This window comes from Ochlerotatus camptorhynchus, unplaced genomic scaffold (assembly GCF_037179485.1).
Source record: "Ochlerotatus camptorhynchus isolate MF236.1 unplaced genomic scaffold, CSIRO-AGI_Acam_v1.1 ptg000102l, whole genome shotgun sequence".
Lineage (NCBI taxonomy): Eukaryota > Metazoa > Arthropoda > Insecta > Diptera > Culicidae > Ochlerotatus > Ochlerotatus camptorhynchus.
In genome coordinates, this window is record NW_027040592.1 from 2,953,403 (window position 1) to 2,978,328 (window position 24,926).

Sequence of the window (24,926 nt, forward strand, 5' to 3'; positions counted from 1 at the left end):
GAAACAGGAATTTCCAGAAGAGCACGGGGCTTATTGCCAACAATCAATACGAAACTAACGATTTTAAATTGGCTCACTACTTGACTAGCCTATTGGTCCCAAGCAAATCGATTAACGTATCCCATTCTTGTCAAAATTCTAGTACTACACATTGTTTGTTTTGATTCGCTATGAAAGTTTGACAGATAAAATGAGGGGTTATTGGATATTCCTATGTTTCGAGGGGTGAATCGATAAGCTTGGGACCGGAGATAGTACCAGAGCTGTGCCAAAAAGTTAAGCTCGTTTCTTCGGGACCTTCTGGTCTTGAGTTACCTCTATGGTAATGCAGCGTACCCACTGCAATTTCTCGGTTGACCTTCAACAAATTTAGCTGATTTGTTTTAATGTGTTTAGTGTCAACCAGTGATGCATCGCAGTTTTGGTGCTTTTTCATTGCTTTTTTATTATAGAATGCTAACGAAAATCCAGTTGAATTTTCAGTTAACCTAAAATGCTAAATTTCCGCACCACTCGAGAGCGCTCTCAAGAGTACCTTCAGTAAAAACACAGAGTGTGGCTCTGCGGCGTGGAAATTTTGCATTTTGATAGGGAGATTAATAGCACTAAGCTATCTATTTTAAGATACGTTAACTGAACATTGAATTGGATTTAACGTAAGCATTCTATATTAAAATAAATAGTCACCGGTATCGAGGGATTCATGTAATCATGAACTGACTCTTGGCAGCGTTATTCGTTGGGTAATTTTCTATCATCTCAGGGGTGAGCACGCTGAATTCAAGAGACAAACGGGTCAGTTATCTCAGAAAATTACAACACCTCAATAATAATCCTCAAACTGTCACTCTAACCTTCACCGAACTTACCTCAGTAACCCCCTGTCAGTCAATGCATCACCGAGAATCTAGACCACTTGACACATGCAACCTTGATTGGAACAATGTTTTCTCTTTCACAACATCGACACCGGCCTTTGTAATCTGTAAGCATACCGTAAGGAGGGTTGGGCCCTCTTATCACATCATATTGTCGGGGAAAAACAGAAGAAACATTTTTCATGTGTCTCAGTTGTACAACGGAGAAATTCCGCGGGCAGCTCGTCGAAAAATTTTATGACCTAACAGTCGCAATCAATTTTTTTAGAAACGAAAAAAAAAAGAAAGACTGATTATCGAGAAAATGCATCACTCATCACACACTCGGACCGCTCACTCTCTGCCTACTGGGGAACACGATGCTGATGAAGATAATAAAATTATTATCATCGAAGCTAACACACTCACCGCCTGCTGGGACCGGGTCGGGTAATAGCCGCAACTAATAACAATAAAACTCGAATAAAAATATCCGATTGGGAATTGCTGTAGGCTTTCCTTGGCGATGAGCGTTTTGTCTGTCAAACTATGCGATCGGGTTGCGATGCGCGATGATCGATGAAAGGGTGGGCGGTCACGTGGAACACGGAGCGAGGGCTTTCTCGCTGCGCCGTCCTGCCTGGGATGATAATGCGATATGCTTTTTACACACCAGCAGCAGCAGGCCATGCATATGTATGAAGCAGCCCAACTTCCAGCCAGAGTAGGCTATGTTGTTGTTGTTGTTGGTTGCAAGGCAATACCTTTTCATCCTCGAATCGTTTCTTCGTTTTCGCTGCTGAATCCCTATAAGAAAATCCGAACACGCGAAAAGTCCAAAACGAGCCGTTGCTCTGCGTCCGCGCCCTCTCTCGTACAACCAGCCCTTCCCTACATACACAATCGCACTTCTTCCAACCCCCGCGTGCTCGTACTTCCGTTCGTCGCCTGGCTACGTTCGCATCCACGAGGTCTCTACAGCGGAGCTCTTTGCCGAACGACGACCGACCGACGGCGACGGTTGGAATAGTGATGGAAGCTTCCCATCAGGCGTGCGGCTGTGTTGGTGAGTGCGAACGTATCCATACACGCCGACGATACGATAGACGGTAAGCCGGAAAGTTTGCGCGCCTGTGGTGGTTCTTCGGGCATCCAGTAATACCATATATGGTCAAAAGCGAAGCGACTGGGCATGCTACCAACGGTTCGAATGGTGGGGTACTATTTATAATCTGAGTGTTGTTTAAAAATTGTATCACTACAGTTCTTGTAATCGTGCTGTGAACATTATTTAGTTTAACAAGAGAAAGAGTGGTTCGCAAGAGTGTCTACAAGTCGTAGCTTAACATTTTCTGTGAAAACTAGAAGCTACGCTGATCCTGTCTCTTCCTTGAAGGAGCAAACCACACGCAGAAATACACACACAATTAATTTATTTGTAATTTAGGATTTTTTATATTTAATAAACCAAATGTAAGTAACAAAGTTCCCACAAATCCTATAAGAAAATCATCCGAGAGAGAGTTTAAACAAGTGCTAACGAAAAAAAAAACAAGAATTGTTCGACAAGTGCCATCCAAAAAGGACTAAAAAGGACGTTTTGTGCTTAAATGGACAGTAAACTAGTGATTTTGTGATGCAAAAAAAAAAATCATAAGGACGTTGTAACCAAAAACCGATAGCTCATCGGAAGAAAATAAAACAAGTGATTTCAACTGGGAAAATTGGATTAAAGCGATTAAATTATCGCTTCCCAAGAATTGTGCAAAACCAAATGGGGAAAATAGCAGTTGTATCAACAGCGGCAGCGGCACCAGCAGCAGCAGTGACAATCCTGGAATGTGTTCAATAACTTTCGACCTACACAGCCACTTCTCAGCGGTTGTTTCGGTGTCTCGAATTCTCGAGTGGCAGTTTCCTAAGAACCGACCCTTGGTGAACAGACAAACAAACAAAAATCAATTTGTCTCCAACCGTTCGTTGTGCGGGAAATAGCTCAAACCAGCCAGGGGCAGAGGCGGTATCAATCGCTGCTGCCTGCCTCCGCAATGTCCGCAGCTCCCCGTTAGAGCAGAGTGGAAAACAAGTCTCCTGATGGAATCATCGCGCTCTGCCACGGGAAATGCGGAGGCTGTGAGCGAGCCGTGGAATGCAGCAGACCGAGGTTCTCCCAGTCAATGGTGATATTGCTGGGGTGGCGGAAGTGCCACGACATTGGGGTGACTCTAAATTTCGATGGTTTCACCGTACTCTCTGCGGTGCATGCTGCACGCACTCGAGACGGGCTTGCAGCGCCAGTGAAAAGAGAGTGTGCGACTTTTCTGTACCAGCAATTACATTGATGGAACGAGAAAGTTGCACCTCACCCGACCGAGCGTATAGTAGCATAGGCTATGGGAAAGCTACTGCAGCGACTAATTTGGAGCTTTCTCACGGTGTTTCCTAAAGCATCGACGTGGCTGGATTTAGTTTGGGGGATGCAGGAAAATTCCTTCCCAAGAATTTTCGCTTGGGAGATCGGTTTCTGCGAGTTTGCGAAGTTGTTCAGTTAATTTAGTTTTTCTTTATTAACTTGGAATTCATCAAAATGAGACGATTTTCGTTTGGAATGTTCACAAACATTTCAAGCTGAACAGAAGTTTTAACTGAATCATTACGCTTAAGTGATGTTATCGTTTCGTTAGCTGTAATACAAACAGTTTTTTGGAAACAAATTTGGTTCCTTTGGGATCCTTAAAGTTGGTTGATAATATACATCAAATTCAAGATTAATTATAGCGGAATAACTAGATGCTTCATGCTTTAAGATAAACTTTTATGTGTACCGAATATAACTACTAAGGAGGTGAAGTTTGCCTTTGGTACGAAATCCTTTTTCCGTTTCGATTAAATATGTGAAAGTTAAATCTTTCATTCTCAAATTGTTCGTGAGCAACAATTTTTACACAACCTTGGTTGAAGCTGGGTGACTATTTCAACAAATAGTTTGCCAATGGTGAGCAAGATACACCATTTATCAACTACTGGTGTAAATATTCGAAATCAATGGGTGAAACAGTAATTTTTTTCATAAATTCATTCCGTTGTAACACATATTTGTGGCTCAAATTTGGACCAAAGTTTCAAATTTGGTTAGAAATCGTGCAATGATTTGTGAGGAAATATAAAAAAGGAGTTTTTTTTAAAAAGCTGCTCTAAGCTAAATTCCAAACCTTTTTCAGATAATGATGGCTTCCAAACTTTATATCAGCCTTATATCAGTACAAGCGATTAGTGGGCCTGTTGGTTACTTGAGTTGTTCGGGATCGAAATCAATTCTGTTAATTTCACAATAAAAAAAAATTCACTGAAAAGTGACTTCAAACCGAAGCTGGCTTTTGAATTCTTGTTTCGGTTTGATCCACAAAGAAATAATAAAACTAAACCAAGTATCCAAGATGATCTGGGTTGGAAAAAAAGTTCAATAACTTTATTATGCCCATATAAAGACCTTCCGAAGCGCAGTAGAGACAAATCCATAATTTGCCGAAGAAAGAGATAAAGTTAGTCCAGCTCAGTCATCTGTAACTGCTAACTTTGGCAAAGTCTCTTCCCAACTTTTGGAAAGTCTTCTTCACATTCTTATTCGAGGCCGCTGCTTTCCAAAGTTGGATGGCGTGCAATCTGATCGCAACAACTTGTTATGTTTGTAAACAAATCGGTCGACATGTACAGCACACGTAGACACTTCGGCACCGATGTGTGCCACGTGTGCATGTGTGCAGGCGCCTCGTGTGCTGAAGGTCTGTTTCACTCGTTTCAAGGTTGAAATGGACAGCTGATTTTTTTGGAGCTTTGTTTACCTGTGAAGGTGCTATTCGGCCGCTAAGTTGTTGTTTTTAAACAACGATTGTTTAGCCTGGATTTAAATGGAGCGGCAATGCCCAAAAACAATAACTTGAAAGTATATTTTGCTTGCAAAATGGATTCACTTAATAGCTTGGGGGAATCCTTTTTTGGGAGATTTCAATTTGTTGAAATTTTCGTGGCAAATGTTTAAGCTTGAATACATTCAATAGCCGCTAAGCAAAGGGCATTTAACTGAAATGCAGTTTACCGGAAAGTTCTCTCACTAAAACAAGGTACAGTTAAATTACACTTGCCTGTTGAAATTGTCAAGGAAAATCGGCCGCACAACAGTGCTGATTTAGCATGTGAAATGCATTTCAATTTTCAAGATGGAAAGTAAATAATTTGAATCAACAAATCATAAATTGCATGAGTTTTATCCACGGTTTACGATCCTTGCTATAGGACATATTTTACAGACCGTTCAAATTGACTATTCGTGATTTAGAGAACTTTCCTACGATGAAAAATTCTGCAATGTACAGCCACTGCTGCTTTGCTACGAACAAAAAGTTTAAGAAGCTGCGTTCATTTTTCAGCTCATTTGAATGTAAAAAAAATTCTGGTTTACAATGACGTTTAACAGCATTTTTTTTCGAAAATCTAATCCCACGAGAACCACCCTAGCAAAGCTCTCGAATGACGCGTCGCTATGCTTTTTTTCAAGTTCGCACACTCATCGTCCCACTCACCCGCCTGCCACCCACCCACCAGTCATTCGCGAGCCCGCTCTGATATGGCTGGCTGCTGATGACGAACACACAAGTTCACGTGAAGAAACGCCGGCTCGAAAGCAGCGCACCTCACCCATCGTTGGCACAGTGGGTTGGGTTTGGTTGAGGTGGTTTTGCGGGTGCTGCGCTGGCTGTCAGGGGCGAACGGGTGGGGTACCGCTATGACTTTACGTGGAAATTAAGCATTTTTCAAACATTGCCTTATATGGTCATGTTCACGCGATTGGTCCATTTTGCGAGAGGGCGAGAGAGCGAACCAACCGACGGAGAGCTTTTCCAGCCAAGGAAGCCGAAGCAAAAACATGAGTCAGCCGCCAGAGGCCAGCCAGTGCGTGAAGAAGAGTGAGAGCTTTCAAAAGGCTCTCGCTCTCTCACTCGCAGGCTGAACTGAATCTGAATGTGGTCGGTGGTGGCACTCACTGGAAGAGCCGTTAGCTCGCTGCGAGGCGTCACTTTCCAACCAAAGTCAAAAGTCTCGTCCGCTCATTCGCTCGTGTTCGTTCGGACCAGGTAGTCGCGTGTGTTGTGAGTAGTGCCGCTGGAGGAATAACCGATTCACCCCCAAAAAAGGATTTACTGACTGCTGCTGCTGCCTACCACCGGTGTGCAACCTTATTCTTCTGTTTTAACCAGGACTCAGAACCGTAAAGCTCCCCGGTACGTGTGTTAGAATTTTTTGGTTAATGGACGGTCAATTTTGGGAGTTTGAAGTTGCAACGGAATTTCGTGTTAATTGAATTAACCCTCGGTGGTTTGTGAGTTGCGATTTTCGAAAATTTTGAAAGGCTTCTCGCTGGCGGCGACTGGATACTTCTGGAAAACCCAAGAGGCTTTTGTTCTTGGGCGTTGGCCGGCATTTTGTGCTGTGGCTGATTTCCGGTGGATATTCTCTTCATTCATGTTCTTGTTCTTCACCGGTTCTTGCTGTACGAAAAAAAAAATATATGACCGGTGTCCTTTCCGTGTTAACCGAGGAGAACAAAATGCCGGTACGGCTATTGATTTTCGAGTGAATTTTTTCCACTTCTAAAAACCACATGTCCAATCGAATCGAATTTCCCCGGTGATCGATTACGATAATTGAAGATTTCCGTTGCCCATTTCGTGTGGAGTGCAGCAATCAAGAACGATAATTTCGATCAATTTTCGCCTTTTATTTCCTCGATGGGAACAAAAGCCGTTCGGAACAACCACCATAGTGATTTTTCGGATCGTCGTCGCCACTCATCGCTCACCAACACACTCACCCAAATCGAATTGAGTGATTCACCACTACTGCTGCCTGGTTCTGGTTGCGCAGTACTAGAACGATTAGATGTCGAATCATCATTTTTTTTTTCGAAAACTTCCGTCACTCGATGAAGAACAACAAAAACGAAGACTTGCTGACCTAAGCGGATGAACCGATTACCGCAGCGCAGTCAAAGGAAGATTGGAATCAGACGAGTCGAACAGTTTTTTTTTTTTTTTTTTTGTTCCCATTTCAAGCACTTCTTTATCGTTAGTCCCATTTTCAAGTGAGTGGGCGTTGTCGCTCCAACCTACCCCGGAGGAATCGCCTTAAGGGATTTCAATGCCCGTGCAAGCGAGGAGGTGTTTACGCTTTTCCGAAAGGAAAGATCCTCACTCAAGATTGGCCACGTGGGCCGTCCTCCCCATCAGGGAGTCATGTGAGCGAGCCCCCTTATCTCTGCTAGTGGCGATTTAGATAACGCGTAAGCACCTGACTCAACACAGTTAGATGGAACCGTTTCCACGCGAAACGGTACCTACTCTTGCTGCTGTAACTGTGCCGCCTAGCGAGACAGAAAAAAAAAACCCGTTCACTTGAAGATGTGGAAGCAGCGCTCTCCCGCCGCCTAACGGGGCATCATGATTTCCAGACACTTATTAATGATTGCGTTTCTCCTTCTCCCCCACTTCTATGATCATGATGAGCAGATATCAACATGTGTGACGAAGAAGTTGCCGCCCTCGTTGTCGACAATGGATCCGGTATGTGCAAGGCCGGTTTCGCCGGAGACGATGCCCCACGGGCCGTCTTCCCGTCCATCGTCGGTCGCCCCCGTCATCAGGGTGTGATGGTCGGTATGGGACAGAAGGACTCGTACGTCGGTGACGAAGCCCAGAGCAAGCGAGGTATCCTGACCCTGAAGTACCCGATCGAGCACGGTATCGTCACGAACTGGGACGATATGGAGAAGATCTGGCATCACACCTTCTACAATGAGCTGCGTGTTGCCCCCGAGGAGCACCCAGTCCTGCTGACAGAGGCCCCCCTGAACCCGAAGGCTAACCGTGAGAAGATGACACAGATCATGTTCGAAACCTTCAACACACCGGCCATGTACGTCGCCATCCAGGCCGTGCTGTCGCTGTATGCCTCCGGTCGTACCACCGGTATTGTGCTGGATTCCGGCGATGGTGTCTCGCACACAGTCCCCATCTATGAAGGTTATGCCCTGCCACACGCTATCCTGCGTCTGGATTTGGCCGGTCGCGATCTGACCGACTATCTGATGAAGATCCTGACCGAACGTGGCTACTCGTTCACCACCACTGCCGAGCGTGAAATCGTTCGTGACATCAAGGAAAAGCTCTGCTACGTCGCCCTGGACTTTGAGCAGGAAATGGCCACCGCTGCTTCGTCCTCCTCGCTGGAGAAATCCTACGAACTACCCGACGGACAGGTCATCACCATCGGAAACGAACGCTTCCGTTGCCCGGAGGCTCTCTTCCAGCCATCATTCCTGGGTATGGAAGCCTGCGGTATCCACGAGACCACCTACAACTCGATCATGAAGTGCGACGTCGATATCCGAAAGGATCTGTATGCCAACACAGTATTATCCGGCGGTACCACCATGTACCCAGGCATTGCCGACCGTATGCAGAAGGAAATCACCGCCCTCGCCCCATCGACGATGAAGATCAAGATCATTGCCCCACCAGAGCGCAAATACTCCGTCTGGATCGGTGGTTCCATCCTGGCCTCGCTGTCCACCTTCCAGCAGATGTGGATCTCCAAGCAGGAATACGACGAGTCCGGCCCATCCATTGTCCACAGAAAGTGCTTCTAAGCATCTTCTTATCTTATTATTACTAATTATAACACACTCTTCAACCAACAACAACAAGAACAACAATGAGAAACCAACAGCAACAGCAGCATCAACAACAACAACAACAACAGCGCAAAGTAATGATGAGAGAAAACGCGAAATAAGAGAGAGATTACAAGAACAACAACAACTACAATTTCCAGCAAGAAGTTGAAAAAGACATAAACACACACACATTCGAAAAACAACTTAAAATAAAAAGACAATTCCTGTATTATTACTTATAATAATCGAAGCGAGTAATGTTTATTCTTCTCCAATCAAACACAACAACAATTCATTAATTATTTAGTCGCATCGCATCATTTAATCAGATCAGTTTATTTTGTTTGTGTATTTTTTTTTCATATTTTACACGTGTAGCCAGTTTAAACGAAATGTAAAACGGACGTTATTTACGCATTACATGATAGTAGGTTTAAGGAAATCGCGCGTCTGCCGCCGCGCGATCTAGAGAGAGGTAGAGCAAACTACTTAGTCCTCTGTTTTTTTCCCAATCCCCTTCCAATTTAAGCTAAAAACAAGAAGACGAAATCGAGTGCGAGTGAGAGAGAGAACCAAAAAGTTACTACTACTTACAATATTTTGTGTAATCAATGATGATTAATAAGTCACAAAATGTAGTAAGCCAAAAGCGAAGAATAAGAAAAATTGCTAGAAAAACCTTGAAAAAAAAACAAACAAACGTTGTAAAGAAAAAAAAAACCAAGTCCCAGATCGAATGGTCACTTCCCCGCGAATTTGATTGAAATTATTTTGCTTGCATTATTCGTATACAACATTATTTAATAACCGCGCGTTTGAATATTTATTACCAGCTAAGTCAATTAATTTATTCGATTTATTTTCCAATCAAACAAAAATCTATTCTTTTTTTTTTCACACGTTTAGGTTAAGAAAATTTTCCTTTCAGTTTTTTTCCCATCACTTTTAATTCGCCTTGAAAACCCCCCACAGCCGCCCGAGACCCGAGGAATACCCAAAAAACACCATCCTTCTTCCAATTATTCCAGCAATCGGGTCCTCGAAGCGCGCGGGGATTTGAAAGGAAGAGTAAGAGAGATTGATTGCGTTTAATCAAAAGTGAGGAAAAGCCCCCCCCCCCTTTCATTATATAGGATTATAATCGATAATCAAATGCAGAAAAAATTAAATAAACATATACGTACATAACAGAGGACAAGTTTGTTCCCACGTCGCCCGCGGGCAAGTGGGAGGAACTTTTCCTTGGGATGATCATTCGAATTTGAAAAAAAAACAATCTGGTAGTTTTTACTTCGCTCTGGTTCTCGTGCTCTCGCTCGCGGTCGTGGTCTGATGACGGAAATAAGAGGAGTTTGCTCTACATGTGCCCTAGTTTTATGTGTACTTGGTAGTTGAGCATTAGATATCTTCGGTCGTCCGCCGTCAATATCCGAACATTCCCAGGCGTCAGGTGGTTGGCTGTCCGCTTCTGGAATTCTCCTTTGGTGAAGAATGTTGTTTTCCTATAGTTCGGCAAAATTGGATGGAAAATACTGCCTATAATCGCATATCAGTCCCATATGGATTTTCGCCAACTTTGAGATTACAACGCTATCCACTATCAATTACCATCTACTTTCATATTACGTGATAAAAAGTTCGTAGTTTGATCATGAAAAATGTGTAAACAACATCAAGTCAGTTTGTCGCATCAAACTAAGTAATCGCATATCAGTTCCATCCTGAAATTCAATCGTCTAGAGGTCAAGTTACAGTTCTGCTTTTTGAGTCGCCATATTTTTCGCTGATATAACAAATGATGCAATTACCGATTAATTTACTATGATTTTTTTTAAATATTTACATGGAAATTGCACTTCTCAACTTCAACTGGCATTTTCTCGATGTCTACTTTTTCCATATGGGACTGACATGGGATTATAGGCAGAATACATATCGCTCGAAAAAGGCAGGGGTAAAAACTAATTAGCCATTCAAAATTTGAGAGCAACAGCTTGAATCGGTTCCAGAAACATGAACTCTAAATTCCATTTATGACCTGAAAACTCAGATTGAGAATTTCCTTATACAACTACATTACAAACTAATGGTGAAAGCTTAGACTTGAACAATTTAAATCCAGGGGGAAAAATTCTTGGACTAGCGACATTTGTTAAATAGGCCTATTCTGCGCGGCGTGTGAGGTGAGGTGACACGCTGTCACTTCTGAAGTGACAATTGTCACCTCGCGTTAGGTGACTCTCCATTTGATTTGCACGGAGACTCACCTCACCCGAGGTGACAATTGTCACTAGGTTTTTCGTTGTTTTGAAATGCAAAAATGTATTTTCGAAAAAAGTGCTTGAACAAAAGATGTTGAAATGCTTTCCTGAAGACGAGTGCACGGAATGACAAGTTCAACAGCAAGCTTACCCTCTCGATATCCAACTGATCTGCAGTAATCCTGAGGTGCAGCAATATGAGCGTACCTTGCCGAAGACTAGCCCGCTATATAAGAGCTCAGCCCAGTCATCGCTGAGCACGGTGTTCTACGGATGCGTGGACGTATCGATGCTTGCGAGTATGTAGATGAATCTACCAAGAATCCGATCCTTCTGCCCAGGCGCAACTACGTATCCGACCTAGTGCTCGCCGACTAACATCCCCCGTCTCCGTACAGAGTTCGAACGAGTTTGCAGAAACTGTCAGCGTTGCAAAATTCGGCAAGCGAGTCCCAGGCCTCAAGCAATGGGGAACCTCCCAGCTGTCCGGTTGGCACCATTCCAGCGACCGTTTTCTTACACCGGAGTCGACTACTTCGGGCCGTTGCCAGGTCTAGTCGGCAGACGTACCGAGAAAAGATGGGGAGTGCTTCTCACCTTCATGACAAGCAGAGGCGTGTACATTGAAATAGCACATTCGCTGACGACAGACTCGTGCATCCTAGCGCTACGTAATTTTATTGCTAGAAGTGGTCCACCGCTCGAGATGCTTAGCGATCGAGGAACGAACGGGAGCTGCGTGAAGCGCTGAAACTCGTCGACAAGAACACTAAGACCAAGTAGACGGTCAACCCGGACCATGAACGATCAGCCACGTTCGCCTTCGGATGAAATTCTGCGTTCCATGTTAATGGAGATCGAGATGATATTGAACACAATACTGCTCACTGACATACCTCTAGATAATGACACTGACACCCCCCCCCCCCCCCCCCCTTAACACCGAACCACTTTATGTTAGGTTATTCGGATGGGAGCAAGCCGGTCCCACTGTGCTGAAGCGATCGTGGAAGATGGCCCAGGTATACGCCGACAACTTCTGGAAGAAGTGGATGGACGGGTACTTGCCTACGTTGACCCGCAAGACAAAATGGTTTCAACCCGTAAAACCTATCCAAGAAGGTGATCTGGCGTTGATAGCTGACTCCAAGCTTCCGAGAAACTGTTGGCCGCGAGGACGCGTGGTCAAGGCAGTTCAGGCAACGGACGGACAGGTTCGGCGCGTGACCGTTCAGACGTCGAGTGGACTTCTGGAGAGACCAGCGACCAAGATTGCGGTGCTAGACGTCAGTGCAAACGGTGGTAAGCCACTCGAACAACAGCGGCGTACCGAGGGGGAGTGTCACAACCCTGTGCCTTATGACGCACCTCTTCCACCACAACAACCTCGGTGGCAGAATCCACCACAAAAACCTCGTCACCAGAATCCAACTCCGACCGTGGTTTCCAGCTGTCAAACGCGATGATGTGGAAGTTTTTCTTGGTAGGGCCAAAGAGTGAACTTCCATGTGGATAGGGGAGGTTTTTTGTGAAACCAGGAGCAACTTTGTTTAAAAATTAATTACTCCTACTTAAATCTAGATTAAATACTAGGGCAGTGTTTTGCAAACTTACGAACTACTTACAAACTATACTACTTACTACACAAAATACAAAGGCAGGTAAAAATCAAAAGGCAAATCATGCACAATTTAACCTAACCATAAAAATATCCCACAGCTATACACAGAAATAGTACGGATTGTTGCGAGTATGGGCAGATTTATTACTAGAAGAACAGTAAATGTAAGTAGCCATCAACATAAACTCGTATATTAAGAAAAACAAACACATCTAACAAGTATCCTAAACATAAAGGTACACACGAATTGTAGCTTATTTTTCTTGGTAAGGCCAAAGAGTGAACTTCCATGTGGATAGGGGAGCCCAAACTAATGTATTTCATATCCATTCTTCTCAAAGGGATTTTTTAACATACCATATTGAAATAAATGTTAAAGAATTGCAAATATCTTCTTCTTCCTGTCGGTAGCACTCAGCGAACGCCACAAATTCGGCTTCGCTACTGCTTAGCGCAATGCAAGTTTGCTTGCGTGATGCCCAAAAAATCGGTCATCCGCCGTACAAGAACACGTATCCGGAATTGGATTTTCGACTGGCTGCATCCCTCGCTGCATCCGTAAACCTCCAATGTCGACTCCTCGGCTTTCAACGAAAGTGTGTGCTCCTGCGTAGATCGCAAATTCCTCAGGACACGTTTGGCTTCTGTCCAATCAGCTTGCGATGGTATGCTAGTTCAACGTCCCAAAATCGCTATAGACGCAGCGATGTCCGATCGATTATTCACCGCCACATATAACAGACCACCGATTAGGTTGGCGTATTGATGGTTGTTTGGCAGCATTTCTTTCTCCTCCTTCTGTTTTAGGTGGCCGGGATCAATTGCACCAACAGCTTCAGATGTAAGACTTCTGATTAAGTTTGAATGACTTACCATCACGCTGGACATGGATGCCGAGGAAATTCTTGAGGTCTTCCAGGGATGTGACCGTAAAATCTCAGATTCAGATTAAAGCCTTGTCGTTTTCGCGCGCAAACAGGTTCACCAGCTGGATTTTTTATGTAAACATGACCAGCTGTGAGCTCGAGAACAAAGGAGTTAAAAGTAAACAACAGAAGAAAATTTCTTTTAATTTAATAACATAACATTTAATGTTATGGAAACCAAGCGTTATAAATTTTCCAAGGTGGGATTGGTGAGAACAAAATTTGAGAACGACAAAATTAAAATCACTCGAGTCTAAATGAAAAAAAAACTTCTCAATATCTGACATGACCAATTGTCAAGGTATTAAAATTAACAAAAATTCAAAATGTTGGATATTGGGCATCTTTAAATTTTAGAGATTGCAAATTTAACAAAATATCCCGTGGCTTAGTAATTGTTTGAGACACTCACTTCGTTTATGATTTCATGGTATTTAATATAATTTTACAGTCTGAACATGGCGAGAACCCCTCTTCAGGGCATCAACTAACCTAAGCACGTTCATGCTCATTTGCAAAATCGAACCCAAACACCCACACCACTTTGCTTTGTTTTGATTCATATCCAATCCTATCCCGTGTTGGGTCACCAACTTGGGTGTGCAGTGCTACGTTTCGATCCGACGATAATTCCCATTATGGATTCCACGGATGAACCCGCCGAAAAGCGACCAAAACCGGCTGCTGCCGCAACAGAGGTCTCCGATGTGGTATGCGTAGAAAACGATGTGCGATGTCGGTACTTTGTCCAACGGAAGAAGCGCTACTGTAAGATGACGGTCGGCAAAGGTAAGCTGTACTGTGGTGAACACGAGGTACATGCCGACAGTGGAACTCAACAGCAAGATGTGCCAGGTAGCGGTCGAATCCCATGCCCGTTGGATCCGAAGCATTCCATATCGGCAGCAAAGCTGGACAAGCACCTGAAGATTTGCAATGCCAAGCCGAAGGAACTGCCGGAATACATCGAACCGGGGATCAATGCCGAGTCTGACGGGGAAGGTTGCGATCTGGTGAACGAAGAGAAAGATTTGAAATTGTCGGATGTTCCGCTGGAGGAGTTGGAATCGTTGGTGAAGAAGATAGAGGACATTTTTGAGGTGACGCAGATTGGGGTGATTGAGGAAATGATGCTGGAACATGAGGCATGCAAAGAGGAGCTGTCGAACGAGACTTACGGTCCACAGACGTTGAAGCATCTGGTGCAGTCGGCTTCACTGTTGGCAATTTTGGAGCGAGAGAAGTTCTTCCGGCAAGATACGGCTTTTGTGGAGTTTGGAGCAGGTAAGGGTCAAGTCGCGTTCTGGCTAGCTACGATCCTGCAGAAGTCGGGTTTGAGTAACGTGAAGGTGTTCCTGGTGGATAAAGCGTCTCATCGGCATAAAAAGGACAACAAGATCGAGGATCGGGAGATTATCCAGAGGATTCGGGCGGACATCGGTGATCTCGTGCTGCGGAAGCTGGATGTGCTGAAAGGCAGCAGGAATGTGGTAGGAGTAGGGAAACATCTTTGCGGAGGAGCCACGGATTTAGCGTTGCGTTGTCTGATTCGGGCAAATAAGGACAAAACAGGAGACGATCAACTGCAGTCGGAAGGATTCCTTTTTGCCCTATGCTGCCATCATCGATGCGACTGGAAGACGTATGCCGGGAAGAAGTTCCTTCTGGAGAAGGGGATCGGAAGAAAGGAGTTTAATTTGATCGTTAAAATGGTCAGTTGGGCGGTATGCGGTTCCGGAACTAGTCGAGAGAGGCGGAAGAACGAGACGACCGATGACGGAGATGGGATTAAGTATGGATTGACGAGAACCCGACGGGAGGAGATTGGAAGGAGGTGCAAACGAGTGCTGGACTGGGGACGGATTCAACATTTGAACCAGAATGGGTTTGCGGCAGGACTCAAATTCTACGCTAAAAGTGAAATAACTCTGGAAAATGTATGCCTAGTTGGACACGTGAAATAAAGGCTTTCTTTCGGAAATAGACAAATTGTCTAACTTCATCAAATATTCCAATTCATTACACTCCAATTAACAAAACTATAGGTACTCACGCATATTCATTCTCTCTTGATTTCCTGTCCTTTACTGTTGGATTGAGCTACATAGGCGGACGTGATTCCGCCCAGGGTTCGATTGACCACATCCCGTAAGAGGTGCGGCTTGCAGTGCTCTTCCAGCCATGGAATCACACCGGACGTCAGTTCAGCAAAGTCGTTCATTGGTAGCTGCTCAAATGTCACAAACATCTCGTCCATAATGGCCTTGAAGACCTGGAACTTGACGTCATCACTCAGGCGAGCCTCCGTTCTACCGGGTGATTGTTGCTGCTGTTGTAACATATGTTCATAGTTTTTCTGAATGATTCGCAACGCCATTACTTCCTTCTGAAGCGAAGCGCGGTCTTCATCTTGCTTCTTTTTGTGCTGATGAAGGTAGCCTATGTAGTCGATGGATTTTTGTAGCACCGAGGCCTTGCTCAGTTTGTATCCGGAGGCATCCGTTTGCTGGCAGGTGGGGACCAATTCCTGCAATGAATCGTAGCCCTTCTTGATGGCATCACGACGTTTCTGTTCCGCCTGTGTATGGGCTTCCCGGCGCCGTTCCTTATAGCTCTGGGTGCTACTTTTGTTGTTATCACCCGAGTCTTCTTCGTCCTCTGTGGAGTATTGGAACGAAGTCAGATGCGCCAATTGAAACGATAAGAAACAACCATTTACCTGTATTGTGAGCCGACGATGTTGGCGTATGGACACTGCCCGCACTCGAACAGCGCGAATACATGCTGCGATCCTTTTCCGAAGGACTGGATGGCTCCATTTTCATGTCCATCTCATGCTTGACGCCTTTCACAGATGGAAAGAAAAAGGTCGGTATCAAACAACAAACGCGTCAGCCGAAAAACTACTAACTTTCTGACATGCTGCCACACTGTTCCTCCTGCTAGTGCTCGCTACTACCACTTGGCCACAGAGGATTTATCTTTCGCACATTAGCCGCTCCGCTCAGCGCACTGGTGTGATGATAATGCAATCCTACGCCCAACACACTCTTCAAACAATTGGCCAGCCAATGGATGATGAGCGGGATAATTTAGATTTCCTTCCTTTGTTTTCTCACCCGGTTGGCTTTTCGAACGACACTGATAACGTCTTTACTGATAAGAAAAGGCCACACTCGTGCACGAGACGAGACGATGAGGCAGATTCCGTGGGTGCAGCCGGAGCCAGCCACGAAACGACGAGACGAGATGAACGGAAAACGCAAACCCTTTTTGGAATTAAGAAAACAAAAACAAACATTGACAGATTATATATACGTCGTTTGCGTGCGTGTTTCAATGGGCGGCCTCTACTGTATAGCACGCAATTCGGGTGGAATTTGCACGCGAGATTTCGCGAGGTTCTCGACCAACAATTGAAAAGGGGCTATCGGATTGAAAGCTTTGGTGACGAACGCGCCCGCCCTAATAAATATAACTATAGAAGATAACTTAACGACGAGTTCGGGGTATCATACAAACCATTTGTGGGATAGTAAACCCTTCCGTGCTACAGTTCGTTTATGGTATTTGTTTATTAGAGTGACCCACCATTCGTGAAACTTCTTCAAAGTTCTTTATACAAAAAATAAAGATTAATGCCGGTAATTCTTTACTGTTAAGTTTCTTTGATTTCGATGAATATATTTAAAAATCTTTTTTGATCGATACTTACCTTTAAGATAATTTATTTATCGGTTGCATGATAGTAATCTATAGAGGTGCCATAGTAAGTTTCGTTCAATTTCGATATGTCACAAGGACTTAAGTTTTCGCTAAGAGGAAGAGGTGACAATTGGCTTCTTCCTCTTTTATTTCTATCTCTATCTCTATTTTTATCTATCTCTATCTCTATCTTACGCACATGAAATCGGCCAATCAGGAGCTGGTTCACGTTTGACAGAAAAGTGGTTTTTTTTCGCCCCCGTATTGTCACCTTTTCTCTTAGAGTTTTCGTTATAAATATTCATCAAAAAATAATTGAATACTGATACAGGGGCAGGCTTGGGGGCAGGGGGTCAGTCACTCTGTCACATTGTGCTAACACCTTCAGAAACACTATTCAAACACCCATGATAAGCAAATGTTTTAATTAATTGACCACTTTGTCAAGCCAGTTTTGGCGTGACTTTCTACCAGCGATTTCACAAAACTAGGAACAGTAGCTAAAAAATGTAAAGATGTCTTGTAAAAAATACATACGCAACGGAACAGGGTCTGATTGTCTACTCTATTTAGGTTTTATCCAGCAGCAGCCCAATCATGACTTGCTTGATCTTTCTTCCCGGGTGGCACGTGCCCATTCGTCTTCTTCCTGCAGCGAGAGGGCCAATGCCCGTTATATAGCTGGCGGTCCTTTTCAGATATAACTCCTAAAGTTCATCAAATGCGGTCGTATTAGCACCGACAACCCGACATGAAACTTAAACTTAACTCTTGACCTGTGCGTATCTTGCATATTTCCATCGGTAGGGGTTTTATTTTAGTATTTTTCACATATTTGAATGGATTTATAGCTCAAATAACACCACATTAAAAATCCGGAAAATCATAACCGCTAGGGTAGTTTTATAAATCTTCACTTTTCTTAACAAAAATATGTGGAAGCACCAGCTGGATCACTGCAAAATCGATACAGGAAACAAAATATTCCATGTGGATGATGATTACAAACACCTGGATAAATTATCAGAAAAGGTGAAAACATTTTCCTCTTTGTATGCTTCACGGCGAAAATTTCAGCACTCATCACTCTTTTGATGGTTCCCTTATTCGCCACCAGAGGCTGAAGCGATCGCTTAGTTTCTATTGGAGATATTCATACATCAGCTTGAATTACGTAGATCGATATTACATTTTTTTTTGCTGCGTATAGAAATTTTCACGTCGGTTTATATTGGTGCGATATGTGAGAGCATGTTAGTAAATATCCGAGGAAAATACATAACAAATCGATGTCAAAATCATTTTGACAGATCTACTTTCATACATTTTTTAGGTTCGCCAGAGGAAAATAATGAAAAACTTTACACGGCGTTGCCTCCACTAGTGTGCGTGCGTTAAACGTCACTAATCGCTATACGTGACGTACAAGGGGGGGAGGTGGCTGTCAAATACGAACAATCGACGCCTACCTCGCATAACTGCCCGCATAAACGCGAACCATAAATTGACCTTACCTAAAATGGTTAAAAATTGTTTATAATCCCTGCTAAACTTTAACTGAAATGGTTATGGAACTTTACATGAACGTTTAATGATAAAGTTTCAACCTTATGTATTAAGGTTTTTTGGAACTGGACCTTACAAATAATGGGTTGTTAAGAACCATTACCATTCCAAATTCTTGTTTTCTCCATACATTTTCAGAAAGAGAACTATATAAGAACGTTTTTACTTATGATTTGAGAACATTAATGGTAATGGTTATGGTAGTCAGTAAGGTCCATTAATGGTTTTGTATTATCGCTCAACTTTACGTGGAATATATCGTGAATTGGTAATCAGTAAATTACAGGCAACCAATTCGCGATATATTCCACATAAAGTTGATCGATGTTACAAAACCATTCGTGGACCTTACTGACTACCATAACCATTACCATTAAAGTTCTCAAACCATAAGTTAAAAGGTTCTAATATAGTTCTCTTTCCGAAAATGTATGGAGAAAACAAGAATTTGGAACGGTAATGGTTCTTAACAACCCATTATTTGTAAGGTCCAGTTCCAAAAAACCTTAATACATAAGGTTGGAACTTTATCATTAAACGTTCATGTAAAGTTCCATAACCATTTCAGTTAAAGTTTAGCAGGGATTATAAACAATTTTTAACCATTTTAGGTAAGGTCAATTTATGGTTCGCGTTTATGCGGGTGGTTCCAAACGTAAACAAGCCATAAGAAACCTACAGCATTTGTTTACGTTTGGAACCAGTTTCATACAAGATGATCAGTAGGCTGATTTGACCGAGGGGGGCGACTCTATCTACGATGCAGGAAATATTGTGTTTTGCTGTGGCTAGCTGCGCGTCACTGAGTAGATAGAAAGAAGATTTATCACGATTTTGAAGATTTCCTGCAAAAAGATGATGCGCGATGCAAGTAGATGCGAGAAATGAAAGAAGATTTTTCAAAGATTTATTCGCTAGTGTGAGATTTATTGAGCATCTAGAATTGAGATTTAGATGTGTCGCCCCCTCGGATTTGACAGCACATCCCTCCCCAGGTGACGTAGTGTGAACATTTCAAATTGACGAGTGCACGGATGGATTTTAGTTCACTCACTCGACAAAAAGTGACACAACAGCGGGGCCCTGTTTACTAAAAATGAACACATGAATAATGCTCGCGTAACATTTAAAAGGGCCTATCAACTTTTGTAAATAATTTGCTAGGTCCTTTTCACGAGAACCGAAGTACGCCCACGCAAACCAAGAGCACTATCGGGAAAGGGAGAATTTCCTCTGCCCGATTGTGTTGTTAGTTTACGTGAGCGTATTCGGTTCGCGCGAAAAAGGCTCAACATGTTTTGTGTACATAAGTTGATAGACCCGTTTCAAATGTTACGTGAGTATTATTCATGTGTTTATTTTAAGTAAACAGGGCCCGCTGTTGTGTCACTTTTTGTCGAGTGAGTGAACTCAAATCCATTCGTGCACTCGTCAATGATCCTATCTGCTTTGAGTGATTCTCTTCATCGACTTCCTCTTTTGATAACCACTGCTATGCAAACAGGTTTTGCGCTATTTTTACCTCATAGTTTGTTAAAGGAGGTTCTTATCTAGCGTCCAAAACGTTAAATACAACAGGGAAAGGTTATACAGCTGAGTTATCAACGATAGAGAATCGATCAATTCAGATAGGACCTTTTGAAATGTTTATCTTGAATTGACATCGGTCTGTCACTTCGTTACTTATAATCGAATGGAAGTTATCTGGCATCACTGATCAGTGTTTGTTATTGAATGAGAACGCGCGCGAGTCCGCATCATCAGCAGTCGCATTTTTTTATGTTCCGGAAGCTATTGCACATCAGAAATTTGTTTACCATGCCTTCCGAAGCAGCAGCCACCATCCCGTCGCGTAACATCGAAATCAAAGCTCAAATCGCGGACGAGGAAGCCTTCCAGCAAAAGGTGACGATTGCCAAGCAGCTAACCGGTACCAGTGGCGAGATCATCAAGCAGCACGACGTATTCTTCAATGCCGAAAAGGGACGGCTTAAGCTGCGCTATCTGGAGGTAAGACTTTGATCAAGGGTGATTTTCTGCATGGTATATCGCATATCGTTGAAAATTGTTGTCCGCATAGGACGAAATCAGTGGTGAAATGGCTAGTGTTAAGAAGGTGAAGGATTTGTTCAATCGGGGAAGAGGGACGGTGGAGATCGTTGGAGGTAGAAGGACAATCGAGCTGGATGACGACTATCAACATGTCGATCCAGAGGTGGAATATCTGATCGAAAATCAACCGCAAGAAGACGATGCCAGTGATGCGTTCAAGGAGCTAATAAGTAGCTTAGAATATGGTTACAGTTCTCACTGTAGTTGCTCGCAGGATGCCTCCTGCACGGAAAGATCATCCTGTCCGATGGGAGGGAACTACATAACTCATGGAGATGAACTTATCCTATCAGAAAACGTAGACATCATTTTCGAGTGTTTCGAATCGTGTGGCTGTCAAGGAACCTGCTTGAACCGATTGGTTCAATTTGGTCCGAGAAAGCAGCTGGAAACCAATAATAGCCTGACAGTGCCACAACAGCTAGGACTGTTTACTAAAGCAGCGATTTCAAAGGGTGCTTTCATCTGCGAATATGCTGGAGAAATCCTCACCCGACAGGAAGCAGAAAGACGAAACAAATCTAACGATTCTCGAGGCAGGAAAAATTACGTTCTCTGCTTGAACGAGCTATCCTCGGATCAGCAGATCCGAACGCAAACATTCATTGATCCTCAAAAGAAAGGAAACATCGGTCGCTACATGAACCACAGCTGCGATCCAAACTGTCTGACCGTTTCCGTTCACATCGGTGGACCACCCCCTAGAATTGGAATTTTCGCCCGGCGAGATATCTCCAGTGGAGAGGAACTGTTTTTCGACTACGGTGGAGGATCTCAATACCAATCCATCGGCTCCATACCATGTCTCTGCCGATCGAAAAACTGCCGTGGAAGTCTTCCGTCGCTGAAATACTACTGAACTAGCGATTCTATTTGTTCCATTGCAGACGAAAAAGTCCGAGCTGATTCAGTACTTCCGACCGGATGTAGGTGGTCCAAAGCTGTCCACCTATCACAAACTCGATCTGGATGAGCCGAAACTGATGGAAACGATCCTCGCCGAAAGCATCGGCATCAAGGGTGAGGTCAAGAAACATCGGCATCTGTTCCTGCACGAGCAAACACGGATCCACCTGGACGATGTGGACGGATTGGGTTACTTTTTGGAATTTGAGGTCGTACTCAAACCGGAGCAAAGTGTAGACGAGGGTGCGGAGATTGCTAATGAAATGATGAAAAAGTTCAAAATTGAAGAGAAGGACCTGATCCAGGGGGCTTACATGGACAAATTGTTGAAATAAAGCTAAAATGTAAATAGTTAAATGGTTTTTATTAGTATCACCTTCCTAAGCGTTGGCAACTTTGTCAATGATCGTTTTGTAGATATCGATACCCTTCAAATAGGTATCGGCTTGAAGGAACTCGTCGTGATCATGCAGCAGGACAGGGGTGTGATTCATGGGGGAGAATCCAATGGCGGGGATTCCAATGCCTCTGATATATCGGCTGTCTGTTCCACCGGGGAAGATTTGTGGCTTGACCTGGAGGCCCAGTTCATCCAGAGCATCCTTGAAGGCCACCCAGTAGCGATTAGATCCGTCCAAGGTGGTTGGTTTCACGAACGGAGCTTTCTGGTCGTACTCTAGTTCGATACCTCCGCCGGCCTCTCGACACCAATCCAGAAGCTGGTTCTCAAATTCCAAATGTTTTACATCAACGGCGAGGCGAATGTCGAAGCATACCATCAATTCTGGAGGAACGACGTTGCTTTGAACTCCACCCTAGATGAGTAGAATAACAAGAATGATCATTCCGGTTCGAACCAAACTCGATCACAGACACACTTACCGACATCATAGTGATGTTGACCGTCGTAACGTCTCCGATCGTAAATTCTGGATTGTTTTCCAACTTCTTTACCTCTTGTTCACGCATATCCATCAGTTTATCGATGAGGTAGCGTGCCTTCTCACCAGCTGTACCCTTCAAGAGCAAAGACCCATGGCCCGGGGTGCCCGAGATATGGAACAAGACATCTGTGAACAAATTGTTTCAGTAACCATTTCAATAGGTGAAAAAAATCATTCAACTCACGCCACACGCTTCGCTCTCCGTAGAACAGTGGATACTCCTCATCAGGACCAGCGATGCCCTCGTCGATCGCGAATCCACAGTTCAACTTTCGGAAGCCCTCCTTATGAACGAACTCCATCATTCCCAGTTTTCCACCGATTTCCTCATCCGGGACGAACGTTGCATGGATAGTCCTCTTCAGTCTTACCCCATCCCGTTTCAATAACCTGATTGCACCGAGAAATTGCATTCCAACGCACTTCATATCCTGCGCACCGCGGGCGAAGATCTTTCCCTCGTGGTCCATATCGGCAGCGAACGGTGGATGGCTCCACATTTCCTGATACACCGGGACCACGTCCATGTGCGAGTTCAAAATGATGGACTTCTCCGCGGGATCCGTACCTACCCATGTTATAATTACGATCGGTTTCCGGGGGTTTACCTCGATCACCTGCACCGGGAGCTCCAGGGACTCCGCTTGGCGCCGTAGAAATTCAACGCAATCATCTGTTGTTTTTAGAAATATAAGAAAATAGATAGTGGGTTGTAAACGGTTGTCTTATCTGTTTGCACTCCTGGTGATGGGGCTTTATCGCTGGCAGACAGCTTAAGTTTGCGAGGGACTGAGATGAATTGTAACTTCACTATGTACATTATAATCGAGACTGGAATCAACGGCGTGAGATAAATCTCTAAATTGCACTGAAAACCGTAACGATGTGGGCATAATCGGGATGGAAACACTGCACTAGTGTCGGTTGTGCAAAATAGCCACACAAGCCCCTCCGGATGTGGTAATTTCGTATTCCATCACTAGATTAGCAGTAATTGGAAACGAGATTGCAATTGAAACGAAATCATCCCACGCTACAGTGGAATTGAGAGTTGCATTTTTTCACACCACTAACATACCGTAATTCACATCTGGATGCACCGTAGGAATACGCAAATATTCACGGAATATTTTGATCTCTTCATTATTCTCCCACTCTTGGTACTTTTTGTAACAGTCCGATTCGCGTTCACACATTGTAAGCGTTTATCTACTCTACTTTAAGCTGCAAACTTTTCCTATGCCTGATACAAATTTGAATGAACTTATGGGTCAGCTTCGACTATCAGCACGGAACTGTGATAATTCTAGCTACTATCAGCGGCCTTTATATCAACTTTGGGCGAGATGTGCGACACTCTCTGATTCTCCATTTATTTACTAATAGCTTAAACATCACTGCACACAGTGACATGCTGCGAGAGCAGTGCACGCTGTTACTCAATTTAGAGAGCAATAAGTAAAGCACGACGATTGTGCGCATCAGCAGCGTGAGAAAGTCATTCAACTGCTATACACTAAAAACCGGTAGACCCAAAGTGAGATTAATCTTTATCAGCGTAGGAGAAGTCATGGTGCACCTACTACTTAGGGTTGATGCATATATTATGTCACGCTCTAGGGGGGGTTCTAAGATTGTGTGACCAGCAATGCATTAGGTATAGGAAAAACGTCACGATAGGGGGGGGTACATTTCTCCTCGATTTAGCGTGACATAATTAATGCATGGGCCCTTAATACTCTCCCAAACGGTATGCTTCTGCTTGGGGAATCGAAAGCAACGTATGGAGGAACCATAATCTAGTGAAAGCGCAAAAAACATTCACCAAGATGTGTTTGTAATATACAAAGCAGTGAACGAAGCAAGAAAGCATTTGTCTCTATTTGCTCCCTCGGCTATCTACTAACCACAGAAATTTTGGAAACGTTCATCTAGAAATTTCTGTGTATGGATCGTGATCGTATAACATGTTTGCACTATACACTTAATAATAGATTTTCAAGCAGGATCTGGACCACTGCTCGTTGGAAACTCTTCGGTGAGAAAGCGATGCAGTGTATTGGAATTAGAACTTGTCACACCCCGAACAAAAATTTAAATACAAAATAACCGTACCGTACTTACTTCTATTATGGGCTAAATTCCATCTACGCCGAACGGAGAACTGCTATCCTTTGGCTAAACTCTTGCTCTTTCAGTTGCTATGGACGGTTTCAGGGACTGAAGTGTCCTAACGTCTTCCCCAACTGCGAGGTATACCACACAGAGTCGACGATCGTTCTACTATAGCTTACCGTGA

At 43.8% G+C, this 24,926-nt stretch overlaps 6 protein-coding genes and 1 long non-coding RNA gene across 7 annotated transcripts in view; 4 read left to right on the forward strand and 3 right to left on the reverse strand.

The window, feature by feature from the left end:
• LOC135699133 (heat shock protein beta-1) overlaps positions 1-24,926 on the forward strand; it is a 560,186-nt gene that overhangs the window by 291,895 nt on the left and 243,365 nt on the right. The gene's annotated exons all lie outside the window — the stretch shown is intronic.
• LOC135699124 (actin-5C) lies at positions 2,104-9,448 on the forward strand. The gene is made up of 2 exons (XM_065219341.1): positions 2,104-2,330; positions 7,421-9,448. The coding sequence occupies exon 2, from the start codon at positions 7,429-7,431 to the stop codon at positions 8,557-8,559; it is 1,131 nt and encodes a 376-aa protein (XP_065075413.1). The 5' UTR covers positions 2,104-2,330; positions 7,421-7,428; the 3' UTR covers positions 8,560-9,448.
• Positions 2,238-6,136, reverse strand: LOC135699138 (uncharacterized). Its single transcript, XR_010517514.1, has 2 exons — positions 3,805-6,136; positions 2,238-3,772 (listed from the first exon to the last, which is right to left on the reverse strand). It is a non-coding gene; the product is annotated as an uncharacterized LOC135699138 (long non-coding RNA).
• Positions 14,011-15,375, forward strand: LOC135699083 (tRNA:m(4)X modification enzyme TRM13 homolog). Its single transcript, XM_065219258.1, has one exon. The coding sequence runs from the start codon at positions 14,033-14,035 to the stop codon at positions 15,356-15,358; it is 1,326 nt and encodes a 441-aa protein (XP_065075330.1). The 5' UTR covers positions 14,011-14,032; the 3' UTR covers positions 15,359-15,375.
• On the reverse strand, positions 15,384-16,611 carry bigmax (helix-loop-helix-leucine zipper transcription factor bigmax). The gene is made up of 3 exons (XM_065219259.1): positions 16,306-16,611; positions 16,114-16,239; positions 15,384-16,052 (listed from the first exon to the last, which is right to left on the reverse strand). Exons 1-3 carry the CDS (start codon positions 16,313-16,315, stop codon positions 15,454-15,456), a joined length of 735 nt encoding a protein of 244 aa, XP_065075331.1. The 5' UTR covers positions 16,316-16,611; the 3' UTR covers positions 15,384-15,453.
• On the forward strand, positions 20,429-22,032 carry LOC135699086 (uncharacterized). Its single transcript, XM_065219262.1, has 2 exons — positions 20,429-20,675; positions 21,665-22,032. Exons 1-2 carry the CDS (start codon positions 20,445-20,447, stop codon positions 22,016-22,018), a joined length of 585 nt encoding a protein of 194 aa, XP_065075334.1. The 5' UTR covers positions 20,429-20,444; the 3' UTR covers positions 22,019-22,032.
• LOC135699085 (aminoacylase-1B-like) lies at positions 22,029-23,880 on the reverse strand. Its single transcript, XM_065219260.1, has 4 exons — positions 23,706-23,880; positions 22,812-23,300; positions 22,566-22,753; positions 22,029-22,498 (listed from the first exon to the last, which is right to left on the reverse strand). The coding sequence occupies exons 1-4, from the start codon at positions 23,821-23,823 to the stop codon at positions 22,064-22,066; spliced, it is 1,230 nt and encodes a 409-aa protein (XP_065075332.1). The 5' UTR covers positions 23,824-23,880; the 3' UTR covers positions 22,029-22,063.